Raw genomic sequence first — 24,865 nt, forward strand, 5'->3', positions numbered from 1 at the left:
CAAACACAGTCGAACTGAAATAACTCTTTTTTCCTTTTTTTGATTTGGGTTTCTTCTTCCCCATGTTTTCTTTCCCTTTTATCAAATCTGAAACATGTTCATTTTGATTCCATTCACTTCAACTCAGCATGAAAGATATATTTTTTATTTGAATTGCTTTCTCAAAAAATTAGAAGATTTTGGTAAAAGTTTTGACTTTATTTTTTTCATTTTTGTTTGAAATTTTTCAGGGAAAAGAGCTTTTTTTAGGTGGGGGACCCACGTCTAGATCCAAGCTTAAAAATACTAGTTTTTTTCTTAATATACCTTAAATTGCCTTCTCCTGCCTTTGAAAGCTAGTTTATACGTGTGTAATTGCTATATCAGCATTACTGTCTATCTTTGTTTATGATTGTGGATAAGATGGAGTTGTTATCTTCCAGGTTCTGCACCAGCTGAAGAGACTTGGCAAAGTATGGCAAGATGTGCTTCCGGTCAACATCTACTGCAAGGCCATGGGGACCTTACTGAACACAGCACTCAGCGAGATCATTAATAGAATCACTGCCCTCGAGGTAAGGGAGGATTGCATGTGCTGTGCATACCAAGGATCAAATGTTGTTCTAAATAAGGCACTTGTTTGCCCTACAGATGAGCTTTCAAGAACCAGCTTTCAGGGCCACTCTTGACTTTCACTGATATCTAGGATCCAGTGCAACAGAAATACTTCAAGCGTCCATCATCCAGCACCAACTGAGACCACACACCCAAACAAGGTGAAATCCTGGCACCACTGAAGCCAATGGAAAAACTCCTATTCACTTTAATGGAGTAGCTGGATTTCACCTTTTAGTGTTGAATTGAGTGTGTGGTGCACCTTAGGACTTTGCAAAGCGTAGTAGGGTGATGGAGTTTGTAATCTGTTTGCAAAGTTTCAGAGTGGTTTATCTGAGTCTTGCTTAGAGCAGATTTAGTCATTTCGAAATTTCCTGCAAACCAGGGAATCTGAAAATTTTTGTTTCAGAAACATCAAAAACACAAGGATTCCAAAATGAAATATACTTCTTGGATCTCCAGCAGCTGCTCAGAGAAATGGCCATAAATCATGTCAGTTTCACTGCTGCCCACTACTGACTAGCAGCTGTTAATCTGATATGAATCATATCAGCTACTGCCAAGTAAGTAGCCTAGGGTCTGCTGGTTCCGGGGACCCCAGGGCTTCCAAACTCCCAGGCCAGCTGGCTCACCAGGCTGCCCAACCCACGCAGGCTGGGGAGCCAGCTGGCCTGGTAGTCCTGCTCGAGTGGCAGGGAGTCTGGAAACCCTGAGAGCCCCAGCTCCCTGCTGCAGTGCTCGGGGGCCATACATGAATCTATCTTCATCCTATCTAGGGACCACATACTGAAATGAGTGCGTGATCTCAATCCGAAATTTTGCTCTGCTTAAATAATCTGGTTGTTTTTACCTCTTTCTCTCTTTATTTCCCTATTCTCTGTCTGTTAAGCGACTGGCAGGTTATGCTGGGACAAGTAGTAAAATGAGCATATTGAATTGTTTAAAGGAAGTACCATTTCGTACCAAAGGACTGAAATGTGTTTACCCATCTGATCCAATTGTGATCTATACACAAGTCTACCTGAAAAGAATTAGACCGATAATGCATCTCTTCTTTGTATGAGCTTCTTTACAGGAAGATTGCTATGGCTGCATCTGCCAATAAACATAAAGCTTACATTTATTAGGCCGGCATAGTCTGAGCGATTTCCCTCTAAAGTGTTCAAGCCTTTATAACAATATTCCTTGCTTCTCAGCAAGATGTTCTGCATTCCATTAAGACGTATGTGCTCTTTGAAGCAGACACAGATACTGTGCTGAGCAGATGCCAAGAGCTTGTTGAAATGCACACATTCATAAGTAAGTCCTTTTGGCCTAGGAAGAGTGGCAGATAGGAAGCTGAAGAAACCTAGTGTCTCCCATGGTATGTTTAGTATGGTTCAGATCACTGATTTATCTTCACAAAGCTGTCTGGTCCTTTCTTGTCACTTTCTGCTCTAAGCACCAGAAAATGCTTAATTGTTCCTTTGAATAATGCTCCCCATTTGTGCAATTCCAGGATATCTCTGCTGAGGACGCTGACAGATTGCACTCCCTGTGCAGGATCATGCTGGAAGAAGGACCTTTGGTGTTCACTCCATTACTGGAAGAGAACAAAAATAAGAAATACCAGGAGGAGGTTCCAGTCTATGTGCAGAAATGGATGATGTTCAAAGAGCTGATGATTATCCTGCAGGCCAATCTCCAAGAAATAGTAGATCGGTAGGTGCCTTTCCTTTCTTCTAATACCCACAGGAATTCTTTCACCAATGTCTGGGGTTGATCAATAATGCAGTGTTCTCAGTTGAAGGAACGCTGTCCGCTTGAAATCGAGTTAGTTTTAGTAAACGCATGTAAAGTACTTTTGGATATTGCACCTGCCAATATTCCCCCCTTTTTGATAGTTGTGCATTTTCCCTGTTTCTTTGCGAAAGACCAACCCAAATGGGAAAATGACAGACTGTGCAGGGGAGGAGTGAAAGTGACTATCCACAAAATACTGCCCAATGCCCAAAGGCAGAAAAGTGTAAAACCTGACCAATATGTTTCTCTCTATTCTCTCATAAGTCAGCGTAATCTTAGGCCTGCCTTGTGTATCTCATTGCAGCCACCTCGGCACTCTGCCCATCACTTGTGATGTTATCTGTGCCTACTTGCTGTTTACTGCAGTTTTACCAAAGAGTCAGGCTTTCCTGTCTGGCCAGTTTGAACTTTCAAATGCCATGGCTTGCTCCTTTAGACTGGCATGGGAGACTCACATGCATTTTACATCAGGGTGGGGCCCACGTACCTCTGAGTGCAACACTAACTGGCTGTAGATGTCTGGAACCAGACAGTCCCCATCCACGCTTGCGCTACAAGCACCTTGGAGGGGTGTGGATCGCCTGCTGTCTTGGGCAGCCTTCGCTTAGAGACCCAAAGCGTGTGGAGAGCAAACAGAAAAATCAGCTTCTCCCCTGTATCAGAGAGCTCTGTCACAGCCTGCACTGTGAGCTACTGACAGCTGCTGTTGGAGCAGGTGGAGATATTCGGGAATGCTCTGCTTCCACCCCAGGCCTTGCAGTCCCGGGAGATGCTGACTTGGTCGGACCCAGTAAATACATGCAGAGCAGGCTGTGAGTTTATTCTGAGCTAGATGCAAAGCAGAGAGAGCCCTGCCTGTAGTGAAAACCCCCCAGAGCAGCTCCTGCTGTTCCATCGGGTGCTTTATAAATATGACTGTTTTAATAGTGGACCGGTGGGCAGCAGGTCAGTAATCAGATACATTTGAAGCTGTTGGAGCAGGCAGTGGCTCCTTGCCCTAGAATTAGTTGTAACAATACCCAAACTTCACTAGAGTGAGAGGAAGTTCTGCAGGCGAGAACTGTGCTTGTAAACTAAGCAGAGTTGAAATATTCAGGAGCATAGGACTGGTTGTGGGGAGCAAGATCCGGAGAACTGCATTGGTTTCATTAAAGGGGTCAGAAGAGCGGTGGTAGAAATAGGTCTTGGTATTAACCTGTAGTTGTACAGCTCAGGCAAACGATTGCCTTTTCCTCTCTTCCAGATGGGCGGACGGCAAAGGGCCCCTTGCAGCTGAATTCTCCCCCACTGAGGTAAAGAGTTTAATCCGAGCCTTGTTCCAGAACACAGAGAGGAGAGCAGCGGCCCTTGCGAAAATTAAATAGCCTTGCGTTTACTCCTGTGCAATAGACCTTTTCCTGGGAAAGCAACAGTAAATCTGGCATCAAACTCTTATTTGGATTTAACCCTTTTTTCTAATCAGTTTAGCTTTATGAAAGCACTTCCTAAAGGCCTGGCCAATGGGAAAAAAACTTCATCCACTCAGCCTCTATACAATAAATGTAGCAATTTAATGCAGCTTGGCCTCCAAAAGCAAAGGAGAGTGACTCCTTGGCACTAGCCGGTGCTATTTCGTCCACTACCCAGAGAAGTGCTGTGCAGTAAAACTCTGGCTCCTGACATGTAGTCTACCAGCCCGGACCCATTTCGGGCAATACGGGGTAACTTATCAGCTAGACAAATTTCATTGCTACCGTGTTAAGCACTTTTGTGGAGTTCATCATTGTGGTGGCGGTAGATTCCGGAAGCGGTGCAGTTTTTCTAGGTCAGACAATGTTTAAATTGGACCGGGCAGCAAATTTGTAAACATCTGAAAATCACAAGAAGGGCCGTAACTCAGATGCATAGTTTAATTTTGACCAAAACCGTCAGTCTTCTAAACACAAATCGTACTGGTTTGCGAGGTTTGGGAAACATTTAGCCCCAGCTGGTCAGTTTTATGCAAGTTCCTGTACTCTTTTACCTTTGGTTAAAGCAAGTCTGTAGTCACACGACAGTAAGAGCTTGTTTGTACCATATATCGCATCGAAATATTTGTCATTACCTGTAGAATAGACTGCTCTGAGATGTTTTTTCTGTCTGCTATTTTTATTAAGTTATACAGATGACAAGATCCCCACCCTCTAATTATAAAACAGAGATTTATGATGTTCTCTGCTCAACCAGAGACAGAAGCCTAAAGCACACATGGTACAAATACAATTTGCAGAATAATACATGTGAACTCCTTAGAGAACAGTACTGACTCTTAGTAGAAGGGCTATAGAGTGTGTTGTATGAACGTGTCGTGTGAATACCAACGTATAGCCATGTGCCGTCAATGTAACCCCTACATCTAACAATGAGCTATTGAATGCGTAATGCGGCACCCCTTCGAGCTATATTTACTCACAAACATAGTCTCAGTAATTTTCAGAGAGTTGAAACATTTCTGCTCCCCCCCCGGAGTCTCCACCGTGTTCAATACTCTGCTGGTACACTCGTCCCTGTCACAGCTGCGTGCATGGGAGCACAGCAAATCTTCCCGGAGGCGGTCCCATCTCCTTGTTGCACGGGGGCTCTCACAGCCACACTGCACAAAGGGAAGTTGGCTTTTGTAGCCGACGGCAGCACCACCATGGTAGAGATGAGACGTCCCCTGTTGTCTGTTACCCACAGGGAGTGCTCCAATCATTGGGTCCTGGGCTGCTCAATGGTGCCTGTTGAAGCTGTTCTACTTTATTTAAATAGCACCGGGCTGAGGTGAGGTGAAACGCGAGGCTCCCTCTCTAATCCAGTGGTTGGGCTTCTCCTGGGGCCTGTGAGAGCTGCTGGTTCAAATCGCCCTTTCTGCCGCCACCCCCCCCGCCCGAAAGGGGTGTGCGGGAAGAGCGACCTGCTGCTGCAACCCGTGTCTGTGTCCTGGTTATACAGCTAACACGATGGAGGCTGTGCCCCTTTCGTTAAAGAGCAACTGGGAAAGGTGCTTATTGTCAATCCCTCTGTAGTGCAGTGGCTTGGGTCCTTATCCAGCACGTGGATGATGCAGGTTCAACTGCTTGCTGAGAAAGGACTGGAACAGCTGTCTCCCAGGTGAGCATGCAGCTGCTGGGCTAAGAGGGCTTTTCATTGGGGCCTAGCAGCAGCATGCAAATTTCTGCTGCAGTTGTTCCCCTTTCATTACATATTCATTGGGTCACAAGTTTGGTAAGCAGTCCTGTGTGGCATAGTGGTGTGGGGTTGTGTCAACCTTGTGGGAGCCTGGGGTTCAAATCCCCTTTATGCTGTCTGAGACAGGATTCGATTCTTGATCTCTTACCTGGCAAGTAAATTGCCTAAGTGCTGGGCTAGGCACTGTTTTGCTCCGGAGGTTCCCTTGCTCTTGTCTGGCGAAGGTGCTGCACTTTCATTACCCAAGGGGAGTCCAGAACTCCCCTCGGCCTGTGTTAAAACGGACTTTGGATGGCTGTCAGCGGTAATCTTGCTGCACGTCCCCTGTGGGGCTTCGTCCTTCTTACCGGTGGAAGTTGTTCCACTTTAATTAAATGCTGTTTAGGTCAACAGTGCTTTATGGTCTGCTGGGTAGCCCAGTGGTTAGGCTATGGGTTTAACCTTTGGGAGACAGGGGTTCAAGTCTGCCCTGCCTCCTGTGCCCTCCACTTTCAGAAGAAGGGATGGGCTTGCTCTTGCTCTCCTCTTGCCTGTTGAAGCTCTTCCACTTTAGTTAAATGTGCTCTGGGCCAGACTCCTAGCAACTCTCACTCTCTAGTCCAGTGGTTAGGATACTCACCTGGGTTGTAGGAGATCCTGGTTCAAATCCCCCAGCTGCCTGTTCAGCAGGGATTTGCACAGGGATTTCCTGCCTCCTAGGCGACCGTCCTTTGCGGTGGGCCATCCTTGTCTGAACCCCCTCTCTTGCTCAAGAGGCCATTGTCTTCTTGGGACGGAGAGGGGATTTGGACAGGGATCGCTCACCAGTGACTCTCCCCAGGAGGTGGCAGCCCCCAGTTCACACCCCTCAAAAGAGCAGGGGAGTGCCCTGGGGTCTGCCACAACCTGGGTGTGTATCCTGATCATGGTGGACAAGAGAGAGAGAGGGGGTTTTACTGCTCAGCAGCAAAGCCCCTTTAATTAAAAGAGCAAGAGGCCCTGTGACAGGCCTGTTGCTCAGCTAGGAGGGGGTCTCCCTCACCCACCAGAGGCCCTCCTGTCCCACAGAGCAGGGAGTTGAACCAGGGTCACTCACAATCCAAGCAAGTACCCTAACCCCCACACCACAGAGGGACTTGAGAGTGTCCCTTGCTCCGGTTAATATATAGTTAAAGTGGGACGCTTGAGCGGTAAGAGATCAAAGTGCCCCTCCCATCTCAGGGAAGGGATTTGATCCAACACCTCTTCGCTTCTTGGGTAAATACCCGACCCACAGGACTACAGCGGGAATCACACAAAGTGGCTGGGCCAATTTTCATGTCCTATTTACTGAATGTGGCCTACCTGCAACAGAAAGGACTGAGGGAGACCCCACAGCCCACTACCTCCTAGCCAGGCACTTAGGCCATTCGGTTAAGAGGTAGGCAATCACCCTTCAAATCTCATCTCAGCCAGCATAAAGGGGATTTGAACCCCCACTGGCCCTCTTCCAAAGACGGGGAGCCAAACCACTAGGCCACAGAGGGACTCATGGTGTAGGTGTGGCCCAGTGATTGTTTAATTACCTAATGACATTGGTCCCCCCAGTCCAATAGGAAACACTGAGGAAGCCAGCCCACTGGAATATCTCCTAGCCCAGTCACTTAGAGCATTTACTTGCCAGGTAAGAGATGAAGGTTCAAATCCTGTCTCAGGCAGCATAAAGAGGATTCAAACCCCAGCATTCTACAGGCCAGCCACAACCCCAAACCACTACACCACACAAGCTTGCTGGCTAGAATTCTGACCCAGTGAATATGTAATGAAAATGGAACAACTGCAGCAGAAAAATTGGAGGCAGCCACCACCACACCGTGAGAAACCCTCTTAATCCAGCAGCTACATGTTCACCTTAGAGACAGGAGACGGCTGTTTAGGTCCCCTTTCAGCAAGCTGAGGAAGGAGTTAAACCTGTATCATCCACATGCTGGGCACAGACCCAAGCCACTAGACTAGAGAGGGATTCATAGGGGCCTTTTCCCAACTGCTCTTTAATGGAAGTGGCCCAGTCTCAAGCTGCTACAAAGAGCAACCCAGCTCCGACTATCCCTTACTGGGGCTCACACTTGCGACAATGCAGAGCCCTATTGAAATCCCGCCTCATCGGGCAGGGAGAAGGAAATTGAACCAGTGTCTACCCCTCCCCGGTACCAAAGGATTCTTGCCAACCATGTCCAGGAACCCCCTCAGGTGACTAAACTGTTTCTTTTGAGCTTGTTCAGTACCTGCGAATGCCCTGCAAAAGAGCTGAGGAGAGAGAGGGAAGGAGGGGGAATGAGTGAGTTTGTGGAAAAATAGCTCCACCAAAGCTATTAGCCAAGAGCATCAGGGACGCAGGCCAGTGCTCCGGGCGTCCTGAGATCTCAGGGCTGCCAGAGGGTGGGCGCAGCTCACTGGCTCATTGCCCTCTTCTGGTCATTGCCGTTGAAGCATCTGCCCCTGTGGGAAGAGCGGCGACTGGGCTGCAAGGCTCATTGGCTCAGCCCCAGTCTGGCCGGGCTTACGGGCTTAACTTCCCCCTGGCCTGTTGGGAAGGGATTTGAAAAGGCCTCATCTTCCGCCCGGGAAGTTCCCCAATCACTGGGTCCTGGGCTGCTCAGTGGTGCCTGTTGAAGCTGCTCCACTTTATTTAAATAGTACCGGGGTAAGGTGAGGTGAAACGCGAGGCTCCCTCTCTAATCCAGTGGTTGGGCTTCTCCTGGGGGCCATGAGAGCTGCTGGTTCAAATCACCCTTTCTGTCACCCCCCTGAAAGGGGTGTGCGGGAAGAGCGACCTGCTGCAGCAGCCCATGTCTGTGTCCTGGTTATACAGCTAGCGCGATGGAGTCTGTGCCCCTTTCATTAAGGGGCAACTGGGAAAGGCTTTGGCTGTTAATCCCTCTGTAGTCCAGTGGTTTGGGTCCTTACTCCGCATGTGGATGATGCAGGTTCAACTCCTTCCTCTGCTTGCTGAGAAGGGACTTGAAGAGCGCTCTCCTGCCTCCAAAGTGAATATGCAGCTGCTGGGCTAAGAGGGCTTCTCATTGGGGTCTAGTGGCTGCATCCAATTTTTCTGCTGCAGTTGTTTCCCCTTTCATTACATATTCATTGGGTCTCAAAGGTAGCTAACAGCCCTGGATGGTGGTCTAGTGGTTGGGGTGCGTGTTTAGCCTGTGGGAGACTAGAGTTCAAATTCCCTTTATGCTGCCTGAGACGGGATTCAAACCTTGATCTCTTACCTGGCAAGTTAACGCTCTAAGTGCTGGGCTAGGAGATATTCCAATGGGCTGGTTCCCTCAGTGTTTCCTATTGAAGGGGAGCCAATGTCATCAGGTAATTAAATAGTCACTGGGCCACTCTTACACCACAATTCCTTCTGTGGTCCAGTGGTTTGGGTCCCCTACTTTGGAAGAGGGCCAGTGGGGGTTCAAATCCCCTTTATGCTGGCTGAGATGAGATTTGAAGGGTGATTGCCTACCTCTTAACCGAATGGCCTAAGTGCCTGGCTAGGAGGTAGTGGGCTGTGGAGTCTCCCTCAGTCCTTTCTGTTGCAGGTAGGCCACATTCAGTAAATAGGACATGAAAATTGGCCCAACCACTGTGTGTGATTCCCTCTGTAGTCCTGTGGTTTGTGTATTCGCCCAAGAAGCGAAGAGGTGCTGGTTCAAATCCCTTCCCTGAGATGGGAGGGGCACCTTGATCTCTTACCGCTCAAGCGTCCCACTTTAACTATATATTAACCGGAGCAAGGAAAGCTCTCAAGTCCCTCTGTGGTGTGGGGGTTAGGGTACTTGCTTGGATTGTGAGTGACCCTGGTTCAACTCCCTGCTCTGTGGGACAGGAGGGCCTCTGGTGGGTGAGGGAGACCCCCTCCTAGCTGAGCAACAGGCCTGTCACAGGGCCTCTTGCTCTTTTAATTAAAGGGGCTTTGCTGCTGAGCAGTAAAACCCCCTCTCTCTCTTGTCCACCATGATCAGGATACACGCCCAGGTTGTGGCAGACCCCAGGGCACTCCCCTGCTCTTTTGAGGGGTGTGAACTGGGGGCTGCCACCTCCTGGGGAGAGTCACTGGTGAGCGATCCCTGTCCAAATCCCCTCTCCGTCCCAAGAAGACAATGGCCTCTTGAGCAAGAGAGGGGGTTCAGACAAGGATGGCCCACTGCAAAGGACGGTCGCCTAGGAGGCAGGAAATCCCTGTGCAAATCCCTGCTGAACAGGCAGCTAGGGGATTTGAACCAGGATCTCCTACAACCCGGGCGAGTATCCTAACCACTGGACTGGAGAGTGAGAGTTGCTGAGAGGCTGGCCCAGAGCACATTTAACTAAAGTGGAAGAGCTTCAACAGGCAAGAGGAGAGCAAGCCCATGGCTTTTCCTGAAGGCGGACAGCAGAGGCACCCGGGCAGACCTGAACCCCTATCTCCCATAGGCTAAGCCCAGAAACAACCCACTGGGCTATGAGCCATCGCTTAGCCTAAACAGCATTTAATTAAAGTGGAACAACTTCCACCAGCAAGAGAGATGAAACCCCCCATAACTACCTCAGGGGACGTGCAGCAAGATTCCATTTGACATCCATCCAAAGTTCCTCTTAACACAAGCCGAGGGGATATTTGAACGCCCCTTACGCACAGCCCAAGAATAGGGCCAAACCATTGCACTACAGCAGAACTAGGTTAGGCTTTGCCCAAACACTAGTTGTTTAATATGGATCAGCTGCAACAGGCAAAAGCAGAGACGCTGCCCCTCACGCTACACCAGAGAACACACCTGGGATGCTGGAGATGCCTCCTTACAGGCCTTGGCAACAGGCAGGTTGGATGGCTCCCTCCGTCTTTCCAGTTCATGCTGATCCACTGTAACTACATATTAACTGGGACAGAGCTTCAGAGTGGGGATACGTTTGTCCTGGACTCTTCTTTGCTTGGCATGTCACCCTGGGGATGGCTCTGCTCCTTAAACCTGTCCCTTGCTTTGATTCTAGTGGCTCTGTTTAAAGAACAGACAAAACGCTGTATCAGTTCCATGCTCTGGGATGGGAGAGTCTCTCAAATCACAAGGGTGAATACTGTTGCTAATTTGGAAGCAAGAATAAAATCCTGTTACGTTTGGGGGGGAGTGGGGGTTAGGGTAAAGCATGTAAATGGAGGTCGATGGTCATCTCTGAAGCTCTGTGTAATCTGAGATCAATAGAAATATTTTCATTCAAACCAGTGAAATGAGCTGTTTTCATCCTAGATAGATTGTGGAATCTCTATCAGTGGAGTATTTTTAAGAACAGCTTGGACAAACACCTATCTGGGATGGTCTAGATAACACTTGGTCCTGCCTCAGTGCAGGGAACTGGATGAGGTGACCTACTGAGGTCCTTTCCAGTCCTACATTTCTATGATTCTTTAATCACACACAACTAAGTTTCAGCTCTAAGATTACAGAGCGCTTTTTGAAAAACATGACATGAATAGAGATAGAAGAGTCATGATTATTTATTCACGATGGAGACCCAGAAAGAGGTCAGTGGAAAAAAATACAGAAATATTTTGCGATCTGAAGCCATTTTCCCAGCTTCCTTCCTCACCTCTTGTAGCTGTTTCAGCACACTCAGAACTAACGAGTCTCGCTCCAGCTGCTGCTTCAACTCAGTAAATTCCGCAATGGCCACGTTCAGATCTTGCCGGACCTAGAACAGCAGCACAGACATCAAGCCTTCAGCAGCTCATTTACAGTAACCAAAGGCTACGAGAGCCATTTCTGTTTCAAAAGTAACACCGACATGACAACACCAGCGTGCTGCCTGAAACGTACGTACCTCCCAAAGTTACAAACAACACCTACGGTTATTATAAGTGACAGAAATTAGAAGGAAAAGAGGTTCTATTTCCCCAGTATATTTACTTAGTGCAGTTGACAGAAATGTGTATATATTCACTTTCTCTGTATGATCAGACTGTTTTAACCTCTCTAGAAAGACCCTTTTAAACAGAAGAGGAGAAGAAAAACTAGTTAAAAAAAAAAAAGCGTTATTGTACAGGAATTTTTGAAAAAAAGTAGAACAGGGTGATATCAAATTGCAGATCTTTAAAAAAAAATTATTCAAGTAAAAAAATTCCTGAGTCCCTTTAACAGTTTTCTAATTTTAAATTAGATAAATGTTAATTTGAAAAGTTCAGTTTAACTATACATTTTAAAAGCTTCCCTAGGCATGCAAGATCAAGAGACATGTTTCTCCTTTTTTTTAAAAAAAGATCCTCAAACTGTTAAATAAACAAACGAACAATCTCCTGCATTGTTTCTCCTTAAATACTGCAGCACTAGGAACCCAAAGCTGAAATTGACTACAGACAAGTGTAACTGATGTCACTGATTGTTATTGTATATGCTGAGAAACATAAATACACAGCAACAAATAAACAGAGACAAGTAAAATGGATGTTTAAGATTCTTTCATTTTTAACATAGCATAACTGGTATCAGATGTAAAAGTTATTTTCACAGTGTATGATTTTTGAGTTGATCATTCTCCTTTGCGAAGAAAAAAATCCAGATGTATGATCCCGCCTGCATTAGAGCCTTTCTTAGATTTCAAAGCCAGAGTGGCAAGGCAGAGGACAGCTACGAGAATTAGTCCAGGGGTATAGAAAGGACGACACACACAAAAATATAAGCAGGCCACAGGAAGGACAGTCTTGCAATCAATATACTGAAAATCTGGGCTCAGTTCCCAGCTCTGCACAGAATCTCCGTGTGACCTTGGCCAAGTCATTCCACTGCTTTGTGCCTCAGTTTCCCCATCAGCAAAACAAGAACGATTCCTCGCTATCTGAATGCAGAGAGGCTTAGAAGATAAATGCATTAATATACACGAGGGGCTCTGAAACTACTGTGATGAGCACCACGGAAAACCATTCAGCTACAGCCCACCCTTTATTTATATCCCAGCTCTGCTACATCATACACTGGTATGTTTCAGTCAAGGGCACTCTTTATAAGAGGCGGCGATTCATCCCGGAATCCTTAGCCAAGATCCTCCTCCCCTGCCTTCCTGTGCAGCATGCTCATGGCTGCACATCAGTGGGGTTGTACTGCTTTGGGATGATGTAGGATGAAAGCTGCTAGATACAGACAACGTGAAACCGCTGCCATGTCACCTCATTTTCGATCCTGGATTTCAGTAGGTCGATGTTGCCGGATAGACTGTCCACTTGTGACACCAAGTCCTCAGCGCTCTGCATGCTCGGGAGGAACTCGTTATACTTCTTGTTAATCATGTTGCAGACTTCACCCTAGGTAGAAAAACAAACACCCATAGGGTTGCCAACTCTGACTGAAGCTATTCCAGGAGGTTTCTTTCCCCAACATGTCGTAATGTCATTTTCTTAAAAATCCTATTAAAATCTCCCAGGTTGCTTTCAATAATCACCAGGAGATTGATGCTGATTCTGAGAGACTTCAGGCCAATCCCTGAGGGCTGGCAACCCTAAACACCCACAGAGAGAAACCCCAAGGCTGTGGCTACAGGGCCAAAGCCTCCCACCCCCGTCGGAGCCCTCTCTGCAACCCTAGATCGTTGAGATGGGCAGATGATTTCGCAGTTAGCAGGACAAAGAAAGTAGCTCAAAGGGAACGTCTCACGGGCTAGGGTGGGAGCAGCACAGCTCCTCATCCACAGATCCCCCATCACTTACAGCCCACCATCCAGACCTCATGCACCTCCCCTCAGCGTTATCCTCCACAGATCCCCCATCACTGACAGCCAGCAAACATTAGCAGGAATCACTGGTCCAAAGAACCCCACCATCCAGATCCTCATGCACCGCTCCTCAGTGTTACCCACCCCCTAATGCCTGGTGCCCTGACACTCCAGTGTCACCCACTACCATGCTCACATCCTGTCCCTCCCCTTCTCTGGACCCCACCAACAGCCTTTCTAACCCTCCTTAATTTACTCCCCAACTGCCCCCTCGCATGATCCCACAATCATCCCCTCCCCCAGCACTCCCTCTCCCCCTGGAGTCCCCCTGTCCAGGGTCCCCATAGGCAGCCCCCTGTCCAGGGTCCCCTTCTCTCCCCCCCTTCCCAGCACCCCTGCTCTGCCCCTATCAACAAACAAACACACACTGGGGTCCCCTCCATGCTCCAGTCCTTGGATCACCCCTGCCCCCTGGGTTCCCCCCACACCCATCCCCCCTGGATATCCCCCCTGTACCCCAGATCCTCCCCACACCCAGCCCCCTGGATCTCCCCTCTGCCTCCTGGGTTCCCCCCACACCCAGCCCCCCTGGATATCCTCCCTGTACCCCAGATCCTCCCCACACCCAGCCCCCTGGATCCCCCCTCTGCCCCCCGGGGGCCCCCCACACCCAGCCCCCCTGGATATCCCCCCTGTACCCCAGATCCTCCCCACACCTAGCCCCCTGGATCCCCCCTCTGCCCCCCGGGTCCCCCCCACACCCAGCCCCCCTGGATATCCCCCCTGTACCCCAGATCCTCCCCACACCCAGCCCCCTGGATCCCCCCTCTGCTCCCCGGGTGCCCCCCACACCCAGCCCCCCTGTACCCCAGATCCTCCCCACACCCAGACCCCTGGATCCCTCCTCGGATTCCCCCCCCACCACACCCCGCCCCCCGGATCCCACCTGCCCCCGTAGACCCGCCCCATACCCAGCCCCCCCCCGATCATCAACCAGGCCCCACCCTCAGCTCCCTCACGCGGCGGGAGAGCCGGGCGATCCGGGAGCCCAGATCCTCCTTCTCCAGCCGGCCCGAGTGCGCCAGCACCGCACCCACCAGCGAGGGGGACGGGGCAGCCATGGGGACCCAACCCCCGGAGACCCCCTCATCAGCGGCCCGACACCGCGCGGCACCACGGGAAAGCGAGTCCGCCCGCCCCTTGCTCCGGGACTCTAATTCCCACGAACCTGTCTGAGGCGGCCCAGGCGGGACTACAACTCCCAGAGAGCATCGCGCAGGGCGGGTCTACGAGCTGCGGCGTGGGACAAACCTATTTAGAACGTTTTGCTCTTTCCTCGCCATTCTATTGGTCCGCAGCCGCCGAGCGAGTGAACGAGCTCCCCGTCTGATTGGTCCGCTGCCGCGGGGCGGGGAATATAAACCGGGCCCGCGGAGCTGCTGCCTCTTGGCCGGGGGAAGCCGGGGGCTGGAGCTGGCGCTGGGCCGGGCCGGCGGTAAGTGAGGCGGACGGGGGAGGGGCCCGGGGCAGGGGAGCCGCGGCCCAGCTGTGGCTAGAGCGGCCCAGAGGCTGCGGGGAGGAGGGGGGCTCGGGCAGGGCCGCGAGGGTGATGCCGGGGGGGAAGGGGAGATCTTGGGCAGGGGCGCTGGGCTGCCGTATGGCGGGGTGGGGCGGGTCGGGGCTTTCTCCTGCCCCGGAGCCTGCTGGGGAGGTGGCAGCTGCCAAGGGGAAAGGGCCTTTGGAGGCTTCTGAGAAGCTGCCTGTGAAGGGGAAGCGCTTTGCGCCTGCCCCAGAGGCTGGGCCTGGCCGGGTCTGCTCCTGCTCTGTATCTGATACACCCACACTCACCTGTGCTCTTTGCAGTGACCTGGAGGTTTGCTTCCTTTCCTCTTGCCTGGAGGGGATTGGCTCTCCTGGGGGATCTGGTTGGGAAATGGGTCTGACTTGCTGTGTGACCTTCCAGACAAATTTACTTCCCTGTCAATTTCTCACTGTTAGAAAAAGCAAAAACAAGGGGAATAAATGGTTTTCAAGCTTCTTTGGTTTTCCAGTAATAGCTTCCACTTAATCACAAGTGTTGGATTTTTCTTTGGAGAGAAGGGGGTGGGAGAGAAACTTGTAGCAGAAGTTCCAACCTGCCACAGTGTGGTGATTCTCCCATTGCTTAGGACAGGGGTAGGCAACCTATGGCATGCATGCCAAAGGTGGCAACTGAGCTGACTTTCAGTGCCACTCACACTGCCTGGGTCCTGGCCATGGGTCTGGGGCCTCTGAATTTTAAATTAAGCTGCTTAAATATTTTAAAAACCTTATTTTCTTCACATCTAAGAATAGTTTAGTTATATATTATAGACTTATTGAAAGTCATTCTGAAAATATTAATGTATTACTGACATGTGAAACCTTAAGTCAGAGTGAAAACATGAAGACTTGGCACACAACTTCTTAAAGGTTGCTGCCCCTGGCTTAGGAGGTTCTGAGTTGGAGGTTTTGGAGCTTGATTTAAAATCTTTCCCTGAGCACATTATCCCCCTGGTTCTCCAGCAAGGGTCAGGGAAGCCATGTTCTGAGATATCAAACTCCAGAGTAGATCTACTCAGACTGCAGCTTGGGAGCTGCAAGTAGCTTTGTCTTCTACAGCTCTTTGTAGCACCTATTAAAGCACTGATTTAATTAACCACTCAGCATGCTTTTCCTGTATTAATTTGCACTCAGGCATTCATGTTGTGAACATAGAAAATCTTTAGTTTTTCTATCATACTGTTTAATTATAGAGCCATCTAAAACTAAACAATTTATGTAAATAGGGCATGTTTGGGGTAATTGCTAGTTTAGCTTCTAAAGCCTGACAATTGCTGCTCTAGAGCTCAACTTTTGGGGCTACTGGTATATGCTAAAAGTGAACAAGGCAGGTCCACTTTCCATGCTGGTTGACCTCAGCCTCTTTTAGTGATAGAGAGATGAGCCATGGGCTGAGGGGACCCTAGAGCCGTGTAGCTGGAGAGACTTTTCAAGGAGTAGTTCATTGCTGAGCCTAGGCCTGCTCCCAGTAAATCAGAGCTCCAGGAAGGAGTCAGACTGCCTTATACCTTAGTAAGCATGAGACTGTGGCCTTGTACTAGCTCTCCGTTGTGGTGGAAATCAGCTCTCCTGCACACATCTACCCTAACAAAGCGATCTCCCAGGATGCCCACTAGCTATTCTCGCTCTGCTGTAAAGTCACCCGCTGTAACACGGCCGGGTGGGGCTGGCGCTGCAGCGGATCAAAGCAAGTTCGCTCTGCCCCGGTTCCGGCTCGCAGGCGGTACGATTGTTTGGCGCCTGAGGACAGTCACACCCAGGCCGAGATTCAGAGCGGGGACACGGGGGTTTGTCCCTCACCAGTGCAGCAACACAAACACCCTGTTCGGGTGCAGTAGAGATTCCCCGCCCCGCCCTCAGCTCCCCCACGCGGCGGGAGAGCCGGGCGACCCGGGAGCCCAGATCCTCCTTCTCCAGCCGGCCCGAGTGCGCCAGCACCGCACCCACCAGCGAGGGGGACCCAGCGCCCGGGCACCCCCCATCAGCGGCCCGACACCGCGCGGCACCACGGGAAAGCGAGTCCGCCCGCCCCTTGCTCCGGGACTCTAATTCCTACGAACCTGTCTCAGGAGGCCCGGGCGGGACTACAACTCCCACAGAGCATCGCGCAGGGCGGGCCTACGAGCTGCGGCGTGGGACAAACCTATTTAGAACGTTTTGCTCTTTCCCCGCCATTCTATTGGTCCGCAGCCGCCCAGCGAGTGAACGAGCTCCCCGTCTGATTGGTCCGCTGCCGCGGGGCGGGGAATATAAACCGGCCCGCGGAGTTGCTGCCTTTCGGCCGGGGGAACCGGGGGCTGGTGCCGGGCCGGGCCGGCGGTAAGTGGGGCGGACGGGAGAGAGGGCCCGGGCCGGGGGAGCCGCGGCTCAGCTGTGGCTAGAGCGGCCCAGAGGCTGCGGGGAGGGGGCTGGGGCCCTGGGCTGGTGGGGGGGAAGGGGCAGGTCTCGGGCGTGGGCGCGGGGGGAAGGGGGCAAGGCGGGGCAGGGGCGTGGGTCTTGGGCAGTGGGGTGGGGCTGGGCTGCGGGGGAGGGGCAGGTCTTGGGCAGGGGCTTTCTCCTGCCCCAGAGCCTGCTGCGGAGGTGGCAGCTGCCAAGGGGAAAGGGCCTTTGGAGGCTTCTGAGAAGCTGCCTGTGAAGGGGAAGCGCTTTGCACCTGCCCCAGAGGCTGGGCCTGGCCGGGTCTGCTCCTGCTCTGTATCTGATACACCCACACTCACCTGTGCTCTTTGCAGTGACCTGGATGTTTGCTTCCCTTCCTCTTGCCTGGAGGGGATTGGCTCTCCTGGGGGATCTGGTTGGGAAATGGGTCTGACTTGCTGTGTGACCTTCCAGACAAACTTTACTTTCCTGTCAATTTCTTGCTTTTTTAGAAAAAGCAAAAACAAAGGGAATAATTGGCTTTTGGTTTTCCAATAAAAGCTTCTACTTAATCACAAGTGTTGGATTTTTCTTTTTGGGGAGAGGGGGGTGGAAGAGAAACTTGTAGCAAAACTTCCACCCTGCCACAGTGTGGTGGTTCTCCCATTACTTAGGAGGTTCTGAGTTGGAGGTTTTGGAACTCGATTTAAAATCCCTCCTAGCTGCTTGACCAACCTCCCTGAGCACACTATCCTCCTGGTTCTCAGGTCAGGGAAGCCATGTTCTGAGATATCAAACTCTAGAGCAGATCTACTCAGACTGCAGGTTGGAAGCTGCAAGTAGGTCTTTAATTTCTCTTTTGTGGCACCTATTAAAACACTGAATCAGTCAGGATGCTTTTTCCTATATTAATGTGCACAGAGCCATTGATGTTGCTATAAACATATAAAAACTAAAGGTTTCTCCTCTCATACTGTATAAATATGAATCTGTAGTACATGAAACAATGGAGTTGCACCACTGGGGCATGTTTGGGGTAATTGCTAATTTGGCTCCTCAACCACTGAGGTCTGAGTATTGCTGCTTGACAGCTAAGCCTTTGAGGCTATTGGTATACCCTAAAAGGGAAGGATATGGGGTTCTCCACAGGTAACCTTTACATGCTGATTGATCTCAGCCTCTCACAGGGAGAGCAGAGAATTGGCTATGAGCTGAGGGGACCCCAGAGAAGGGGTGAGGGAGACTTGCCTGAGCAGTGGCACTTGAAAGACTTGTCAAGAAGTAGATTGTTGAGCATAGGCCTGCTGCCCTGCAAAGCCATCAAGAAGATAGGTGGCTGCTGGCTCCAGTAAATGGACATTCCCAGTAGTCAGACTGGACTACATCTCATTAAGTATGAGGCTGCAGCAGTTGGAAGCCTCAGCCTTGAACCTACCTCTGTGGTAGTCAGAATCAGCTCTACTGCAACTATTGAAACGGCTGCAGAGCCCTCCTAGGACAACCACTAGCTGTTCTCCCCCTCCCACCAGCTCTGGTGTTCCTGATATAATTTTAGCTATATGTCTGCTATTCAGAGCAGAACCATTCTGGCAAGAACCAAACATCCTGTAGAAATGAATGTTTACCTCAGAAATCCAGAAGGTGGGGAGAGTTGAGTATTTTTCTTGTAAGTGGCTAAGCCTGTGCTGTGCTCTCTCCTTTCTGCTTGTACAAAGCCATCACCATCTAAGGAAACTACACTGCTAGCCTCTAAACGCAAAGGGCTGCTGCCCCATGCTTAACAACACAGCTGCAGAGAAAGATGCCTGAAATGGGCTCAGCTAGGATTCAGGAGGGAAAGTTGCAAGAGGCCTGTATCTCAGTAATCCAAAACTATGACATTTTAGAGCCAAAGCCCATGTGAACTGCCAGCACTGGCCTGATCCTCTCTGCAGAACTTACTGAAAGGGAGAATAGGCCCTGCACCCTTGTGGTAAAGATAGAAATATAGTTAACATTCACCCTTCTTCAGACTGATTTCTCTTGGGGAGGTGGAGCAACACAGCTGTGGTGGAAAAGATTGTATTATAACCTGCTGCTGTCCTCATTTGCTCACACACACAACAGGAGCTAATCCATCAATCACTGTGAAAGAATGTGATGACAATTCCCAGTTCATTTGTTCCTTGGTCTTCTCCTTACATAACTACAGTGGAGGTGTTGCTTGTAGTAATAATTAGCCCTTCTAAGCCTGGGGTTCTATACCTGGATGCAGAAAAGGGTGATAAACTGCTTTTCAGAAGTAGGGAGACCTAGCAAGTCTTTAACCTGCATTTTATCTGCTCCCCAACCCTTCTGTCAGTAAAGCAATAATATGCAGCTGGTGGGAGTGTATTTTTCAGGGGGAGTGGGAGCTGAATGGGGGATTAGCTAAAGAGACACAGCTGACCACTGCCTAGACTCTGCCCAGATTGTAGCTGTATCACAGACTAGCAATTCTTTTCCTGCAGACTTCAGTACAATTCAATACTAAAAACAGCTCAAAGGAAACCTGGGATGGGTGAGTGGTAAATGGGGTTCTCTTTGGCTGATTGCATAATATTTGAGATAATCACAACATGGAACATATGACTGAGCTAATACCCTTGGCAATCTCTCAGTTTATGAAATAGCAGCAAAGGAAACAGATTAACCCACTTTCCATGCTCTGTTATGCAACTGTAGGGAACTCTCATGAGAACAGCTGTCAGTTTCCCTCCTCTGCATTTCTGCTTTTCCAATGGATGCAGGACAGCTATAGCATTAATCTGGACAGCTGCCTGGGACCCTGCTCCATTTACCAGACTGAGTGTGCAGAGATGCCAAGTATCTCAGACAGTACAAGCAGTAGTGGGAAAGCCCAGCTGCTTTGCCTTCCCACACAGCTTGGAGGGGGAAGTCATCAATCTTAATGCTGCAGTCAGCCATCTTTCTCACTTGCTTTGGTCATGTATGATTTTATCAGCAGGTATCTTTGTCTCCCCCGAACTTTCATTAAATAACTGGTAGATGATCATCTCCCATCCCTGTATTCTACCATCAGGATCACCCCCAGCAGAAGAAGAGTCTACAGGCCTAGCTGCAAAGAAATAGTTAGTTTCTTGCAGACAAAGTTGGGCATCTGATGGCCTTCACTGTTGGCTTTATACATTTGGCCTAAACAGCCAGATTGTTGTAAAACAAGATGAAAAATATAACCTCCTTCCCACTGATAAGATAAGATCAAGGACCTGCAGAGGCTGGTAGCAGATGGAAGGGGCAATACAGATGAATTTGCTCCTTTTTAATTCAGTGGAGGGGGAAAATCCTGTTGCTATTAATAGATGGAGGGAAATTCTAGAAGATGCTTCCAATGGATCTTGGAGTTTGGGGGTGCACGCAGAGCTGATCACAAGCAAATTCGCAATGCTGGTGAAAGGTGTCAGATTGCAGTGCTGGAGCCTAACAGGTTCTGGTTATTCCTAGAATGCTGCACAGCAGCTACAGAAGTGCTTCTCCTCTCCCCCACAAAGCCCTGCAGGCATGCCCTGTCCATGCCCCAGCCTGCTCACCCCTAAGCATGGGAGTGAGGGATCAAGGGCCAGATCCTCCAAGCTATTTACACACCTAACTCCTGGTAATTTCAGTGGGAGTTAGGTGCCTAATACTTGGGAGGACCTGGGCTCAGATCTGAAACAATATCAACTGGTAAAAGGCTCCTGTTCCCGTTCTCAGCCCCCTGCACCAGGCAGTGGCCCTGTAGACTGAGCAGGAGCCCCCCGCATATGCAAACACTTACATGCACAGTGCCTATACACACCCACAAAACGCTGCTGTCTGTGGGGTTCAGAGATTTTAATCACCTGCTGAATTTTGTTTTTCGATAACCTTATTACAAAAGATTTTGCAAAAATAATTCCACTTAGCTGCAGCTTGACCTGGAGACACTGGATGTGTTGAGAGGTTAGGGACAGCAGTCACAGGACGCAGGGAAGGAGGGGAAAGGGACACACCGTACAGAGAGAGTTATCCATATGGCATTGTCAGTAGGAGACACTTCCACGTGAGTACTCGAGCTGCGTCTGGGGGCAGCACCAGCTCCGGGTACTTACAGTCCATGAAGGACGTGGCAGGCAGCAGGAAAGGTGTCATACCAAAAGGGCTGCACAAACCCTAAAGTGCCTGATGTGGACATAATGGGAACCAGAGACTATGGAGAGGGGCTCCCTGCCCCCCTCCAAGCAGCACTCCCTGGGGTGACTGAAGGTGAGATTGTTAATTCTTGTGTCATGTGACCCACACTACACAGTGGGGCTCTCTGTCACTTGCTGCTACAGCCCCTGAGCTAGCAGAGCTGGTCATTTAGCACAGGCTGCAGGATCTAGAGGTCTCCAGTTGGATCCCTGCTGCTTATGACCTACCCCAGGGCAGCACCTTATACTCACAGGTAAGGAGACATTTCCTCCACATAACAGTCAATGGCTGATGAGCGTCCTGGCTGTGGGTCCCAATCCCTTGTTCCACATTTCCCTGGTCCCTTACCCCAGCCTGGAGTAGGGAGCTATAGGGGTCTTTAACCCCACCACCTCCTCCATAGGAAGGCAGCATCAACTGCCCATATTGGAGAGAGAGAGCCCAATGGCTCCACCACAGAGCTCACTGGTGAGGACTTCAATGCACGTTCAGGTTGGCCGGAGAGCAGCAGTGCACCTTTACCCTTGCCTCTACCCCGCTTGCACCAGGGACATGTCCGGATGCAAAGCAGCAGCACTAGTCCTTGGGGCAGACAAGTGACTGCACTGGGGTGTCTCCTGTCACTCTGTGTTGGGGAGGAGCTCAGACACCGATCTGGTTCTGGAACTCGGCACTTGTTTCCTCCTCCGTGATGTTGGGGATGCCCAGCCTGGCCAAGGGTTCCTCAGTGGGAACCTCATCTTGCAGGACATCATTCAGCTCGGCTGAGAAGCAAGGATGCACCAGGTGGTCCCAGTACAAGCTGAGGGTGGACTGGTCCTGACGTTCCATCTCCTTCAGTTCGTACATTTCCTTGGCGCTGGCTGCTGGGGTCTGCACCTCAAATGTCTTCTCAAACCTGCTGTAGTCTACTCGAAAGGCTCCTTTCTCCAGTGTCATGCAGGGCTCGAACCGATATCCCCAAAGGATCTCATCCTCTATGTAAGAGGTCCGGGCTTGACATGTCATTCCTACAGTGAGAAAAAAGAACATGGAGTCAGGTCTATTAATTGGGCAGGTTGTATGCACAAAGGGATACAGAATGGATGTATAATCCCTCATACTTTATGGGCAGAAGACAACTGCTGACTAATGGGGTCAGGAGGTAACTTTGCCTGGGGACAGGTCATCCCATAGCTGCAGGGTTCTTGCACCTTCCTCTGAGCCAGCTGGTACTGGTGAGTGTTAGACACAGGATACAGGACTAGGTTAACCCTGAGTCTGAACAACCTGGCAGTTCCCATGTGCTTGGTCAGCATCTGAAGGGTAAATCTCCTGTGCTGAATGAGTATTTGCGCAGTTACTGAGGCACGTGAAATGGATATTTAGGTTCAGACAAGCACAGCTGTGGGAACCAGATAAATACCTATGTTAGAAAGGAGCAGACAGTGCTAATCTGTGCACCAAAACCAGGACATTTAAACTAGACTGGACAGTATACTGATAAATATACAATAAGAAACCTGTGCTGGCTCCCAGGGCTATGGACTAGATGGAACCGAATCTGTCTGCTGTGTCTGTGATTCTAGGCCAGCAGCGCTCTCTTCTCAGCCCAAAGTTTGACCTGTCTAGGATTGCTGTCTGACTCACGTAGACTGACAGTAGCTATTTAGTTTTCCATATACATGTTTGTTTCACCATGAAACTAGGCTAGAAAGAACTCTATCTGGAGGACAGACTAGGGAACAATCGTGCACTGGTCCCTGGTCTGGACTAGATCGGTTACACACTGGGGGAGGGGCTTTTGGGAATGCCTGATCAATACTGTGTCACCAGATTGCAAGGGGTGATTTCCTTGCCCCTGATACGACGTAGCAAGGCACTAATTCTGCAAATGGTTCTATTGTCCCTGCTTGAGAAGATTCATCCTTGGGCCTCAAAACAATACTTGTGAAGCACCAATATTTTTGCCTTTGGAATGGGCCAGACTGCTTTATAAGGCAGCAGGTTTCTCCAAACTTCCCCTCTGGGGGAGGACACACCCAGGTCCCTCTACCGCCCCATCTCCATCAAGTTTGAACACTGGATGGGAACTGGCAGCTCGTGTTTTTAAATCATTTTTCTGACTAGGAAAGCCCAAGAACTAAAGACCAGCAGAGGGAGCCCAAATCAGCTGGGAGCGATGAAGGATAGTACAGCGAGGGAGCAGGGTGGCAGAGTGAGACTGAGAAAGGGTGTGTGCTCCATGAGAAGTGCGTGCATATGTGTATGTGAGAGAGGGAGTGGGAAGAGGTGGAGAACTGATAAACAACAAAAAGCAAGGGTTTTTAAAAGAGATGGGGGGAAATGAAGCTTAAACCATCTAAATGAAAATTTCATATCAAGCAGCTGGGCACCATCGCATCAAATCATCCATCCACACACCTGTAATTAACACAGTTCTGATGTCACCAATCCCAAGCATTAAAAAAATCACAAGTCAGCCCCTTCTTCTCCCCTCGCTCCCCTCCCCCACCCCAGAAAAGAAAAAAGAACACGAGATGGGCTTAAAAATAATGAGATTTTTAAAAATAACCAATTTCTGGATTGTTCGTTGTCTTCTGGGTTTGGAATCTCTAGGGTGCACAATGTCAAGCTTTTCTCCACAACCATGAGGGCTAAAAAAATGGGTGTTTACACAAACAGAAGCTGAGATTCTCATGTCATCTCATGATTCGAGTCTGGGGTTTTAAGAATTGTCTTTCCACCCCTCCCCGCAAAAATCATGAGAGTTGGCAACAACTGTAACAGTTCTTTCCAGTGAAGAAACACAGGTGGGGAAGTTGGTGGTCTTCACTGAATCATACTAGTCACTTTGACACACATGTTAAGTGTTTGGGGATATTTTCTCCATCCAGTAACTTCCTACCATTTTTAAGTGAATGTCATGCTAGTGAAAAAGGCCAGACTGACCCCTCTGGGTCCTTTGGGAATCCACAGCAGGCTTCCTCTACGTCAGCTCAACACGGGGCTACAGTCCCGAGTTGGAAGGACCTCTCGTTAAACGGAGAGAAGGGAGTTTAGTCTCCATGGCCCATTCAGTCCACAGCATTGTTGCTGAGACTGCCAGCAAGGAGCTTAATTAGTACCAGTTGTAATGATGGTTTCTGAAATGTAGCTCTCTCTCCACTGATAAATGGACTGCGCCACCCCTGAGTCACCTCACGGCCTCCCAGCAACCATTCGATGGCAATGACCTTTGGTCACTCACCTGTGCCCAATGCATGCCAGTGACCTCCAGGGGAAAGGTTCAGTCCTGGTGCCCTGAGCCATCTGGCTGACGAGCATGTTCTGGCTCATTCTTTGTCTGCCAATGTAGCATCCTGAAAAGACGCCATGGGTTGACTGGGCCATGGATTGTGAACTCCCTTCTCACCCCTAACAGTGCTTCCCTCCCAGTCAGGGCTGAGGGATGTTGCACCAACAGCCAACTGGGAGCCACTTACTTACTGTATTAAGTGGGGCT

The 24,865-nt window shown here is 49.8% G+C and overlaps 4 protein-coding genes across 6 annotated transcripts in view; 1 reads left to right on the plus strand and 3 right to left on the minus strand.

Annotated features, from left to right (window-relative positions):
- LOC127033731 (centromere/kinetochore protein zw10 homolog) overlaps positions 1-3,808 on the plus strand; it is a 19,456-nt gene extending 15,648 nt beyond the window's left edge. Inside the window, exons 14-16 of the mRNA XM_050921854.1 lie at positions 423-554; positions 2,093-2,295; positions 3,620-3,808. Of these exons, the coding sequence (XP_050777811.1) occupies positions 423-554; positions 2,093-2,295; positions 3,620-3,740 (456 nt within the window). The 3' untranslated portion in view covers positions 3,741-3,808. The remainder of the gene's footprint in view (positions 1-422; positions 555-2,092; positions 2,296-3,619) is intronic.
- LOC127033707 (centromere/kinetochore protein zw10 homolog) overlaps positions 1-18,529 on the minus strand; it is a 66,716-nt gene extending 48,187 nt beyond the window's left edge. Inside the window, exon 1 of one of the 3 annotated variants that reach the window (XM_050921797.1) lies at positions 18,435-18,529. The gene's annotated coding sequence lies outside the window, so the exon portion shown is untranslated. Of the gene's footprint in view, positions 1-12,981; positions 13,616-18,434 lie in introns of those variants that run through there. The other 2 variants (XM_050921796.1, XM_050921795.1) reach the window with 2 other exon arrangements.
- On the minus strand, positions 3,676-19,161 carry LOC127033729 (centromere/kinetochore protein zw10 homolog). The gene is made up of 6 exons (XM_050921851.1): positions 18,439-19,161; positions 17,550-17,623; positions 12,710-12,844; positions 11,140-11,241; positions 10,332-10,550; positions 3,676-3,773 (listed from the first exon to the last, which is right to left on the minus strand). Exons 1-5 carry the CDS (start codon positions 18,548-18,550, stop codon positions 10,542-10,544), a joined length of 432 nt encoding a protein of 143 aa, XP_050777808.1. The 5' UTR covers positions 18,551-19,161; the 3' UTR covers positions 3,676-3,773; positions 10,332-10,541.
- Positions 19,162-20,921: 1,760 nt separating this feature from the next.
- LOC127033711 (G protein-activated inward rectifier potassium channel 4-like) overlaps positions 20,922-24,865 on the minus strand; it is a 36,965-nt gene continuing 33,021 nt past the window's right edge. Inside the window, exon 7 of the mRNA XM_050921817.1 lies at positions 20,922-22,391. Coding sequence (XP_050777774.1) covers positions 22,024-22,391 — 368 coding nt within the window. The 3' untranslated portion in view covers positions 20,922-22,023. The remainder of the gene's footprint in view (positions 22,392-24,865) is intronic.

The sequence above is a fragment of the Gopherus flavomarginatus genome, chromosome 13, assembly GCF_025201925.1.
Source record: "Gopherus flavomarginatus isolate rGopFla2 chromosome 13, rGopFla2.mat.asm, whole genome shotgun sequence".
In the NCBI taxonomy this organism is placed as follows: Eukaryota; Metazoa; Chordata; order Testudines; family Testudinidae; genus Gopherus; species Gopherus flavomarginatus.